Below are 13,292 nucleotides of genomic sequence, written 5' to 3'. Positions count from 1 at the left end.
ATTGGAGAGACAAAATGGCTCCTCTTCCCCTGAAACATGAGAGTCAGTGGCCACATTGTTTAGCTCATGATTAGCGATTTACCTCACTTGCCACGTGATCCATCATCGTTTGCATATTTTGTTTAGATTTTTGCAAAAAAATTGTTTCTAACGCAAACGGATCAAAACTTACTATAAACTATACCCATGTGTTGCTTCCTAACCCTGCTAATTTTTGCATAAGGTAGGATTTTTTATTTTTTTGGGCTCTGGGAAATTAAGTGATTTGCCCAGAATCACAGGGTGTTGAGTCAACGCCGGGACTCGAAATTGGTACCCCAGTTCCAAAGTCGGGAGCTCTGGCCGTAAAGCCACATCTACTCCTTATCCAAACCCTTTCCCTAGCCCTTAAAAGCTAAACTAACTCCTTATCCTAATCCTAACCCTACTTCTTAACCCAAACCTAAGCTAAATTTAACCCCTCTCGGTGACACTACACTGTCAGTGCACCTCACATGTACATTCAAATATAGTGCCTTCTTTCAGTTTTACTTGGCACGGAGCTCTTCAAGAAGCCCAAGGCGGACTCCAAGGACCTCAAGAACTTTCGGCCCATCTCCCTGCTCCCGTTCCCGGCGAAGGTCATCGAGAAAATTGTCAACATGCAACTGGCACGCCACCTGGAAGACAACAACATCTTGGGCACATCCCAGTCCGGGTTCAGACGAAACCACAGCACCGAGACGGCCCTCATCGCCACCACAAACGACATCAGGCGCCAACTAGACAACAGCGAAACATCAGCCCTCATCCTCCTGGACTTGTCAGCCGCCTTCGACATGGTCTGTCATCGCACTCTAAAGACACGCCTATTAGAAGTCGGAATCCAAGAGAAGGCCCTTGACTGGACCACGTCCTTCCTCTCGGCAGAACCCAGAGCGTCCGCCTCCTGCCCTTGAGATCCGAGGCCACCGACATCAACTGCTGCGTCCCCCTGGGCTCATCCCTCAGCCCGACTCTGTTCAACGTCTACATGGCCCCCCTCGCACAAGTGGCCCGCCATCACGACCACAACATCATCTCCTACGCCGAGACACCCAGCTCATCCTCTCCCTCACCAAGAACGCCCACATCGCCAAAACCAACCTCCACTGGAATGAAGGGAATGAAGGCCATCGCCGACTGGATGAGGAGCAGCCGTCTGAAACTGAACTCGGACAAGACGGAGGTCCTCATCCTTGGACCCATCCCCTCAGCCTGGGACGACTCCTGGTGGGCGACCACACTGAGAACAGCACAGACACCCACCGACCATGCACGCAACCTAGGATTCATCCTCGACTCCTCCCTCTCCATCTCTAAACAGGTCAACACCGTCTCCTCCTCCTGCTACAACACCCTCCGCATGCTCCGCAGGATCTACAAGTGGATCCCGACCGAAACAAGAAGCACGGTGACAGAGGCCCTCGTCAGCAGCAGACTGGAGTACAGCAACGCACTCTACACAGGAATCCCAGCCAAACACCTACGACAACTACAACGCATCCAAAACGCATCCAAAACGCCTCCGCCCGACTGATCGTCAACATCCCCCGCCGCAGTCACATCACCCCCCACCTGAGAGACCTACACTGGCTCCCCGTCGACAAGTGGATCACCTTCAAACTCCTCACCCACCCACACAAAGCACTCCACAACGCCGGACCAGCCTACCTGAACAGCAGACTCAGCTTCTACACCCCCACCCGCCAGCTCCGCTCCGCCAACCTCGCCCTCGCCATCGTCCCCCGCATCCAACGAACGACCTCCGGTGGCAGATCCTTCTCCTACCTCACCGCCAAGACCCGGAACATCTTCCCTACCCACATACGGCAGACCCAAGACCTACTCGCCTTCAGAAGACTCCTCAAGACCTGGTTCTACGAGCAGTAACGACACCCCCTCCCCTCAGCGCCTTGAGACCCTCACGGGTATGTACCACGCTTTACAAGTACTCTGATTGATTGATTGATTGATTGGAGCTAGTTGGCAAGCAACCGGGCGCTGTGCTGAGAAGAGGAGAGTGAAAGGTGGAGGAAAAGGGGTCAGCGTCATCACTATCAAAAGGCATTGTGAAGCCATACTAACGGCAGATTGTGCGCTATACAAGTGGCAATTAACAATAAAAACCTAATTGCAATAAAGAACATGGCTGGGCAGCTGAGTTTGGGCGTGTGGAGGGCACCAGCCCTGATACTCACAAACAACATTCAGTGTTTCGTAGGTTCTCCTCGTCAGGTTTGCTGCACGCATAGTAGCCTCACAGGCAGCAGTCACTCCGACGTGTTCCTTTTGCACCGTCAGGGTATAGGTGCAGAAGCTGGGAGATTCCATCTCACAGGGTTCCAGGAGGGAACCGATTCGGATGCTCAACTGAACCTCGCGCGGATAGGTTACCACAACATCACAGGTTACATTCACCTCTGTACCAACTGGCAGCTCTGCTCTTTTTGGAAATATTTGAAGTACCGGATCAGGAAAGTCTGGAGACATATACAAAAAAGAAAGAAAAGTAACTTTTTTTAATAATGTGAATTTGCTCAAAAAGAGACAAATTAATAGGTATGACACATATGAAGCCTTTCACTTTTTAGGTCTGGCTTTGTGAATGCCAGATCCTAGAGACAGCAAAACTGAAAATGGTTAGAAAGGGAATTTAGTATTACGAATTGTTTATCTGCCATGTCACACTGAGCACTTTTTATATGACATTTACAGCTATCTCTGAATTAGATCCAGCAAGGGATAAGCTATATCTTCGTGGTCACCTGCTGCTTTTTAAGACAGACATACTATCATGCGAGGCCGGACTAGCGGATCGCTGCTCAGAGGCTTGCGCTGATGACAAAGGGATTGGTTCAGTGTGTTTATATATAGATGTACTGCACAAAACGCATTGTTTTACAAGGAAAGGGAAACACTTTTTAGGATGAGCCTGAGCGGCGCATGCGCTGCTGCGAGGCATGCAGTAGTGGACTATGGACTTGAAGCCCCGCCCACTCTCTGCCCATATTTGTCATTGGCTTGTCATTGTTCGTCGTAAACGCTGGCCTGCGAGTCCTTATTAGGCTTGTTAGTCCCTCCATGTTACCGCCTTGTCTGCATTCGTAAGCACGCATGGCGACTGGCCCCTTTACTTCGGATGCGACCCAGCATGTCTTATTTAGTCTGTAAGCACTCCTTTTCTTTAGGTCTCGCCTAGCGAATGCAGCGCATGCGCTCCTTTGCCTTGGCGAGGCTATTGTTGTTGGTTTGGTGCGCGAAGGGAGACAAACCATGGCCGTGCATGGACAGGCGATGTGCATGCACATGGAGTCTCCTCTCTGCCTCACACGCTCCCACTGTGCACTCACATGCTCTCACCGCGCGCTTATTTTAGGACTTGTGCCCTGTATACAGCCAACAACGCATGAAACAAGTAACTTTTTCTTTCAAAGGAAATTTCAGAACCAACCACTAGATAGCAGTATAACAGCCTGTAAAAGTTGCATTCCCAAAACGGAGGACTCCGCACTGACAGCCCTAATTTTGCTGATAATTTTTATCTGACGCTCTAGAACCTAAGTTGTGACGTTTCTGTGCTGCAGGTGTGACAACTAGCTCTGCCAGGACGAGCAGTTCTCCCCCCTATACTTCGTTCCTATGTTTACCTGATGTTCACAAACTGAAGACTAGCTTCTATTTTTTCATTGCCTTCTCAAGTGCATGCGTATGGTGTGACAGACGCTTGTCAGTACCAAAGCAAAACTCTTTCATGTCTTTTGTTTGATGTTTGCCAACCCTTTTGATTAAGCTCAACTTTCTTAGCCTGTATGGATAGGTGTGGCAATGAGGTGCACACAAGCATGGACTTCACCCTTACTGAATTTGTGGATCAAAGTATGTGTACTTTCTGAATGACTGTGGCATGTATGCATTGCAAATACTTGCTCTCGGATTGGAAACTTGTGTTTTTTAGCCTCCTTTGTGCTCTTGCTCGCCCTGCGCTTCGCCCCCCAGTTCTGGTGCTGAGACTGGGGCCCAGTGCATAGGTTCGTCCCAAGCATCTCGGTTTGGGCCCCGGGTGTCGACCGCCATGGACTCTCCCAGCGCCGCGGACCACCGGTTCTTTGCGCACCCTTGGATCTCTCCGGGAAACCAGTGGATTACCCCGATCGGGCTGCAGATTTACCGTAGAGTCGGATCCGACAGGCCGGTGGGATTGTTGGGCCTTGATGAAGCAGCGGCTGCCCTAGCGTGGGAGCCTCCATTATCATCATTAACCTTCATCTGAACAAAGACCCCCCCACCACCCCCACAACCAAGGGTCCCACCCCCTCCTCCCTCCCCTCACCGCCTGCATGCACGCTCCGCCCCCCATTGCCCCCAGCCAGCATCATTTCCACTCCTGATGTCTTCCATGGAGGCTTCACCTATTTACCCATGAACCCCTCACCCCATTACCACGAGTGGACACCATAAGGAAGGAAGGATCGCTCTGACAACTTTGGGTAATGTCCGGGCTATATAAAAATGCATTAAATAAAAGGACCGCGCATCCTGTCCTAGACCCCCCCATACATACATCACAGGCGCTGGAGCTGTGTTCATACTGTGGGCTGAGATGCCCAGATTTCTGCACCTCGAATAGTAACCCTGTGATTGCAGCCCTCAGATACCCGAAGCACAGGGGTGCCTGGGCACCTTATCTCGAGCTCATCCTATTACCAGAGATGAAAGGGGAGTCCTTGTGTCTGTGGTTTGGAGGGGGGCGGCCTGTGTGTTGTGAGGCAGGGAGCAGGTCTTGCATCACACACCTCTACTGCCGTGGACTCCACATCACACACCTCTACCACCGTGTACCCGCATTGCACACCTCTACCACTGTGGACCCCACATCACACATCTCTACTGCCATGGATCACACATCTCTACCACCGTGGACCCCGCATCACACACCTCTACCGCAGTGAACCCCGCATCACACACCTCTACCGCCGTGGACCCCGCATCACACAACTCTACCACTGTGAACCTGCAACGCACACCTCTACCACCGTGTACTCGCATCACACACCTCTACCGCCGTGAACAACACATCACACACCTCTACCACTGTGTACCCGCATCACACACCTCTACCACTGCAGACCCCGCATCACACACCTCTACCACCGTGTACCTGCAACACACACCTCTACCACCGTGTACCCGCATCACACACCTCTACCGCCGTGGACCCCACATCACACACCTCTACCACTGTGGATCCCGCATCACAGACCTATTCCACCGGGGACCCAGCATCACACACCTCTACCACCGTGGACCTAGCATCGCACACCTCTACCACCTTGGACCCCGCATCAGACATCTCTATCACTGTGTACCCGCATCACACACCTCTACCACTGTGTACCCGCATCACACACCTCTACCACCATGGACCCAGCATCACACACCTCATTCCACCATGGACCCCACATCACACACCTATGGAATGCTCTTCCCATCTCACTCCGCTCCAACCCAGACCTCCTCGCATTCCGGAAAAATCTAAAGACACTGCTGTTTGCTCAATCATATGTACCCTAGCTCCTTCCAGTCACTTCCCTTCAACCCAGCGCTTGGACGCCTGCGAGCAGCAACCGCGCTTAATAAATACTGTTACAATTACAATTACAATTACAATTACAATTACCACGTGGACCCCGCATCACACACCTCTACCTCCGTGGACCCAGCATCACACACCTCTACATCCGTGGACCCCGCATCACACATCTCTATCACCGTGGACCCCACATCACCCACCTCTACCACCATGAACCTCTGGTGAGACATCTCTCCCACTAAAAACCCCGGATCAGGGGGGCGGAGCTTGCCGGCGTCAATGGTGGACGCGTGAGTGCTCGGCTCCTCGCCTATGCCCCTGCAATATCCTGATTATTCATCCTTCACAGTGCCCAGCCTGGCCCTAATTGCCCTGTTCCCCCCCGGAGGCCCCCGGGTCCTTGTGGAGAGGTTCGTAGCTCCGGCGAACTGCGGCTCACGGAGAGGGAGAGAGAGTGTCCTGGCGGCGGCGGACAGGGCCCGAAGCCGCGACCTGCCCTGAAGCGAGAGCCGAGCGACGTCGCCTGACGTGCGGCTGCAGTGGCGTTCCACGCGCCGGGGACCTGGTTCCCCCTGGCGTAACCCGGAAATTCGGAGGACGGGCACCGGCGCTCCTCTCCCTCCCCCTCCTGAACCCACGCGATTATAGAGGCGCTATACCCGGCGACGCTACTGCTGTTCGCCCAACATCACAGACGAGAAGGAGATCGTGGGGCACCTCGAGCGACGGGCATTGGCGGGACGGCCCGGGCCTGGCCTGCGCCAGACAGAGTGTTTGGCGGCGAGGGAACACACGCGCCGGGCAGGCGCCCGACCGCAGAAGTGCTGCCTGGAGCAAGGTAACACGCGTGGGCAACCCGCAGATACTGCCTGATATCTGCTTCCGACCGAAGATACTACAGTGAGTACGCAGCGGGGACCTAGTAACCTGGTGGAGCATTAACCTGGGACAGAGCTTACTGCGGACCCCCCCACTGTGTGATATTTGGTCGAGTGTACGCGGTGGTGAACGACGACCAGGGTGAGAGTGGAGGCGGCCCTCGACAGTGATCAGTGGTGGGCTGCGGTCCTTCACAGTTGCCGCCATTTTGGGTCCTGGCCCTACTGGAAGTGGAGCTGGCTCTAAGGTACTCGCGCTCTGCTGCAGCGACTGGTCCTGAGTGTGGATGTACGACGGCGCTGGGACGTGTTGCCCTGGGCCTTGGCGGTGATAGACACGATTGTGATTGCACGCCCTGTCCGAGGCGTCTTGCCCCTGTAGACTTAGGGAGAAGCGGGTCTCCTGGACTCGAACCATACCGAAGCTAAGTGGACCCCCGGCTTGGAGCAGAGAGGCTGTGTGGCGCAGTATAGGCCTTGTGGGATCTACGTAGCACGGCCCTTGCTGACCGCTGCTGGGCACCTGTCTGGCGTAACGTGCAGCGGGATACCAGACCCTGGTGACCTTATAGCTGGAGACCCCCACCGGCGTCCAGGGCGTCACCGCGGAAAGCGTGTAGACTTCTGAGGCGCGAGGTGCACCCCTGGAACGCCCTAACTGTGCCCAGAAGTCGACGCGGCGTACTACATTTATGTCAAGCAGATTAGCTATGGGAAAGAACGACAGAACGCAGGCTAAACTCTCCTTTGAACAGCGTCGGACCAAGGGGACGGAGGCGCCAGTCACGGAGGCGTCCCCGAAGGGGGCTGCAATGGATGGATCGACGGGCACGGAACTCCGAGACCTGCTCGTCTCCATGGAAAAGGGAATACAAGACAGTATAGCGTCCGTTGGAACCAAAATTGATGCCTTGTCATATCGTATGGACCGCATGGCGGAGCGTGTCGACAAGCATGCCGAGCGCCTCGACATGGCGGAAAGATGGCTTACGGAGGCGGAGGAGGCACAGACAGAATGGGACAAAGACAGAAAGCAGTTTGGCAGACTTCTACAGGTGATCCAAGACAAGTCAGAAGACTTGGAAGCTAGGTCACGCGATCCAACATCCGTATCACGGGAGTGGCGGAGACCACTCAGACCGGTAAAATGGAGCTCTTTGTTGAGAAACTCTTAAAGGTGCTGCTTGGAGAGAATGTTTTTTCGCCCATGTTCATTGTTGAGAGGGCTCACCGCACCCTGGGTCCTAAGCCAAAGCCGGGCGCACTCCCCCGCCCCATAATAGCGAAACTTCTGAACTATCGAGATAGGGACACGGCGCTTCGCTTGGCCAGGGACAAAGGCAAGCTGCAGTATGAGGGCATGGCCATTTCCCTTTACCCGGATTTCACCGCCAAGGTACAGGAGGAAAGGAGGCAATTCGCTCCTTACAAAAAGCAGCTGCGTGATCTGGGCTTAGACTACGCCATGATGTACCCCGCAAAGCTCCGGATCAACAAGCAGGGCCATTCTCACTTCTTTACGGACCCTAGGGAGCTCCAGAAGTCCTTGAAGGAGTGGTCCAGAGAGCACAGGGACGCCCAGAGGAACCGCAGCGGCGACACTGATAACGCCTCGCACATGGATGAGCAAGACTGAACACGCAGCTGCTGTGCGCCATGGAAGACTTTCTGTTCGGTTTGGAACATTCCCATTTTGAGGACTCATGCAGCGCGGGGGGCGGTAAGGGGCAGCTTTGACTTGTATTGGCGGCTCCCACTGAACCACATGCCGGAGGAGCCCAGCGGACACACTGGTGGGTGAAGATCTACTGTTTTGTCTCTGTGTTTGGCGTAGATGGGAGGAATCCTAGCCCTGGGCTGACACTCCGTGTCGATGATCATATGACGTGAGAAGGTGGCTGGAGGGACGGGGGACTCCGGGGAGTCCTGAGACATTGGAGGGCGCGGTAGTACTTATCACCTGTCTTGCTGTGCTGGGTCATGCTTATGGCACTGAACTATTGGCTGGGGCTAGGCGAAGAAGCATGCCAGCTTTGTGTGTTGCGCAGTTGGGGAACTGCTTCTGGCTGGCAATCTCTGACCCAGCGCTTTTGGCTGTTATTCTCCGCTGTGAGCCAGTTTAAGGACTGATTTGAGTCCGTTATTTTTGGGATGCTGGGGGGTGGTTTTGGGTTCTGTCTGACCTGGTTGGGGGTGGTCGGCTGTGGGTGGGTTGGAGCTTGGATGGCCGAGTTGGGGGAGGCCTGCCATAAGCGGGGAGGTTACTGGGATGAGGAATGTACTTACCTTTTTGCTTGTGGGGATTTGAAATTAATGCCATGCAATGTGTTGCCTGAAGTTGTGCCAAGCATGGGAACATGCAATGACAGTACTGCTATCTGCTGCCTATGGTGTTTACTGTTGGGATGACTAGCGCTACCGGAGGGAACACTGCACACACCCCGCTGGAATTAAAGATGGTGACTTGGAATGTGCGGGGCCTAAATGATTACCGTAAATTACGTAAGGTCTTCAGCTACTTGCACAGACATCATGTTGACTTAGCTCTTCTACAGGAGACGCACCTCCCACTCACTAGCAGGATGTTGCAGGCACGGGGGCTCGTGGGACACACTGTGGCTGCAGGGTTCACGACACACTCCAGAGGGGTACTTACCTGGGTCAGCCCTACCTCCCAACTAAAACTATTTCCATTGGTATCTGACTCTGAAGGTCGGTTTGTAATTGCTAGATGTGTGGGTAGGGATCTTGATCTATTGGTGGTCAACGTCTACGGACCAAATTACGATAACCCTGACTTCTACACAAATCTAGCGGCACACTGTAGATCGCACGCCCCCGCTAGAGTACTGTGGGGGGGTGACTTTAACTTTATTTTTGACCCTGCCCTGGATAGATCCTCGGGGCCTGTCCGAAGGCCTATTGCCTCAGCCGCACACATGAAGGCAGAATTAATCAAGTTAGACCTGGTGGATGTGTGGAGAAGTAAGCACCCCACGAAAGGTGGCTTCACTCACTATTCTGCCTTTCACAATATTCATACCAGAATTGACTACTGGCTAGTATCACAGTCTATAATAGATAGTATTCGAAGATGCTAGGTGCTCCCCCGCACTCTCTCGGACCACTCCCCCATACTGCTGCACATGGCCACCCCAAAGAGAACTATCCCCCCCTTTGCCTGGAGGTTCCCCCCCTATTCCCTGCTGGATGACGCTTTTCGGGGTGAACTGGCTGACGACATTGATAAATTTTTTTTAAAAAATCTGGGTACGGTAGACAGCTTCCAGACTGTGTGGGACGCGTTTAAGGCCTACATAAGAGGCATGGCTATGTCTAAACACTTGAGTGTGCTGAGGTCTATTAGACAGGATCGGGCGGCGCTTGAATCCCAGCTGTCGGACTTGGAGGGGCAGCAATTGGGTGACTCTGAGTCCAGCACTGACTCCCAACTTAAACTCCTGCTGACCGAATACCATGAGCTAGCCGATAGGGAGGTACTACACATGGGCAAATATGCGACGGCGCGAACTTACTGGGAGGGGGATAGACCGGGGGCACTCCTGGCTAGAATGGTACGTGGCACCAGAAGACCTCTCGTTGTGGACGAGCTACACACGCCAGAGGGATAAGTAATCACGGACGAGGAGGAGATCCTCCTAACCTTTCGGCAGTACTATGCCGAGTTGTACAAGTCCAGAACGCTGAGTGTAGAAGAAGAGATAGATAAATACCTCCACCATATCGCCATGCCCTTTTTACCGAACTCAGACAGAGAATTCTTGATGTCCCCCATACAGGAGGACGAGATCCTGGAGGCACTGTCTAGCATGCGATCGGGCAGTGCACCGGGCTCTGACGGTCTGACCATGGGCTTTTATAAATCGTTTAAAGACAAGCTGGTCCCGCACCTGATTACCCTCTTCGATGATATCTGCGAGGAGGGCACTATGCCCCTCACTATGAGGGAGGCCTTGCTCGTTACTATTTTAAAGCCAGGGAAGCTCCCAGAGTCCTGCAGCTCATACAGACCCCTCAGCCTGTTAAATGTGGACGCCAAGCTCTATGCCAAAGTGCTGGCCAACCGCTTGGCGCTCTTGGTTCCTGACCTGGTTGCCCCTGAGCAGTCAGGCTTCGTCCCCAACAGAAACCTGACATATAACATTCGCACAGTACTAGGGACAATGCAGCATGTGCGCCAGGAAAACACCGCCTTAACAGTTTTCCTCGATATGGAAAAGGCCTTTGACTCTGTGGAGTGGCCTTTCATGGTCAGAGTCCTCAGGAAACTGGGCCTGGGAGAGCCGTTCTTACAGATGCTGGGAGCCTTGTAGTACCAACCCTCGGCGAGGCTGAAAATAGGGGATAGAGTGACGGACCCGTTTGACATCAGCAGAGGTACCAGGCAGGGTTGCCCCCTCTCCCCCCCTGCTATATGCACTTGTTGCGGAGCCATTGGCTTGTGCTATAAGGGAGTATCACAGTCTGGAGGGTATCAGCTTTCCTACATATAAAATAGGCATCTCAACGTATGCTGATGATACCCTTCTATACGTCCGTGATCCGGAGTCGAACCTTTCAGCCGTTCTACGGGAGGTCGTCCGCTTTGGCGCTCTCTCCGGGCTGCAAGTGAACTGGGACAAATCTATTGCTTTCCCGCTGACGCCTGTGACGCAGCCCTTCGACATGGAGTACCCCCTGAAATGGTCCTCAGATTCTGTCAGATACCTAGGCATACAACTGCACACTGACCCGGAAGTCTTGGTCAGGGAAAACTATGGCGTAGCTTACAATAAACTTGTAGAAGACGTTGAAGCTTGGTGTAAACTTCCACTATCTCTCATGGGCAGAATAGCTATCATGAAAATGATAGTGCTGCCGAGGTTCCTTTTCCTCTTTAACAATATCCCTTTGGTCCTGTCGAAAGCCTTCTTCAAACAACTTACACAAGTGCTTATCAGATTGGCATGGGGGGGCAAACAACCTGGAGTCCAATGGGCGACTCTGATGCTCCCTTGTGAAATGGGGGGTCTGGGGGCTCCTGACATGGAAAGATACTACCGCATTGCGCAGGCGTCGCATTTACATTCGTGGATCCATGGGGACCCACGCATACCGCATGTGATCCTGGAGCGCCTGTTTGCGGAACCTCTCCCCCTCCCAGCCACCGTCTGTCTTCCAGAGGATCGCTCCATTGGCCAATTGGACTCCCTTAAGTCTACCAATCATGCATGGCACGCGCTAACTCGTGCACTTGGATGTCAATTTTTGTATTCGCCGCTAATGCAGATTGACTGGGTGTTGTGGCTGGACCCCCTTGGGGAAAAGGGAGTTACGGAGGCGCTCCGTGCGCTGGGGCTCGTGAAAATGGAGGATCTGTTTGCAGCGGCTGTTTTGAAGACATGGGATCAGCTCCCTTTCACTCCCTCGGGTACTACGCTGCTGCAGCGGTTCCAGTTCCACAGACTCCGGTCTGCGTTCAAGGAAGTACTGGGCCCTGCAATGGAGGAACCCCCGGAGGTCCCTGAGCTCACCTACGTTCTTAAAAACAAGTCCCCTAGTAAACTAATCTCTAACCTCAATAAGCTGGGTATCACACACCAGCAGATCCAGTACTCCAAGACTAGAGAGGCGTGGCAAGGTGATCTGCAGTCGCCAATTGACGACGACATGTGGAAGTATTGCTGCTCCAGCACGCGTAGACTCTCCCTCAACGGTAGGCACAGGCTAGTGCATTTTAAGTTTTTTCAGTGGGTATACTACACCCCGGAGAGACTCCACCGGTACGGCCTACGGCAGTCGGCGGAGTGTGAACGATGCCACACGCCGGTTGCAGACTTTATCCATATGGCATGGTACTGCCCGGGCATTCAGAAATTCTGGGCAGATGTCTTCTCGGAGATCAATGAGATCCTGTGCTCGGAGTTACCTAGCAGCCCAGAGCTGGCTCTGTTGGGTTATTCTAAGCCGCTCCCTGCCTCCCAGCGTCGTCTAGTTGATATGGCCCTACTGACAGCTAGGAGAATGGTGGCGCAGTGCTATATGAGGGGGCCTCTCCCCACCAAGAAAAGGTGGACGGGTGACCTACTCTACTGGTGCACTCAGTCAGAACTCTATAGTGAACTACTCCCCCCCTAGAAGCAGGCCAAAAAACTTTTGGGGACTTTATCAGGAATACATGCAGCGGGGGGTCGAGGAGGGCTCGGATGGTGCGGAGGCGTTGGACCTCCCGGATTCCACGGAGGACTAGGTGCCGCAGATGACATAGTGTTCCTTAGAGGGGGGCTTCAGGGGAGGTGTGGTGGGGATCAGAGATAGAACGAGCAGGGTCCCGTTCAGGTGGATTGGAGTGGGGAGAAGGGCTCCGGGATGATGACTGTAGGTAGAGTAATATTAGTACACTGTCACACATAATTGGAGTTAGCACACAGGGACATTATTGCAGGCACTCGGGAGGGGGGGTGGAGGATTGTTGGGTTAGTTAATTTGTTTCTGGTCTTTCTTTGGTTTCCTAAGACCTTAGACACGAGCGAATTTCAGATGCTTGCTAGTGATTATGGCCCACTATAGACTGCTGAAGGGTTGTGACCACACAATGTTAGCTACGACGGATTGCTGCCTTGTACGCCGCCGGGCCCCCGGGATGCCGGCTAAATGGCTGTGTTCAACATTACGAAGCTCAGCGATCCAGTTGCACTATTACTACAAAATATGTGAACATATGTGTCGTGTAACGCAAGCTGTGATTCATAAGAATAAAGGTGTTTTAATAAAAAAAAAATGTAAAAACCCGGATCACACAC

General features: G+C 53.3%; 1 protein-coding gene across 1 annotated transcript in view; it reads right to left on the bottom strand.

The window, feature by feature from the left end:
- The window catches only part of LOC147748193 (intercellular adhesion molecule 5-like), a 136,291-nt gene that overhangs the window by 33,339 nt on the left and 89,660 nt on the right, over positions 1 to 13,292 (bottom strand). The window contains exon 4 of the mRNA XM_086936393.1: positions 2,220 to 2,501. Coding sequence (XP_086792519.1) covers positions 2,220 to 2,501 — 282 coding nt within the window. The remainder of the gene's footprint in view (positions 1 to 2,219; positions 2,502 to 13,292) is intronic.

The sequence above is a fragment of the Lissotriton vulgaris genome, chromosome 1_1, assembly GCF_964263255.1.
Source record: "Lissotriton vulgaris chromosome 1_1, aLisVul1.2, whole genome shotgun sequence".
Lineage (NCBI taxonomy): Eukaryota > Metazoa > Chordata > Amphibia > Caudata > Salamandridae > Lissotriton > Lissotriton vulgaris.
This window is presented reverse-complemented; position numbering and strand designations above follow the sequence as displayed.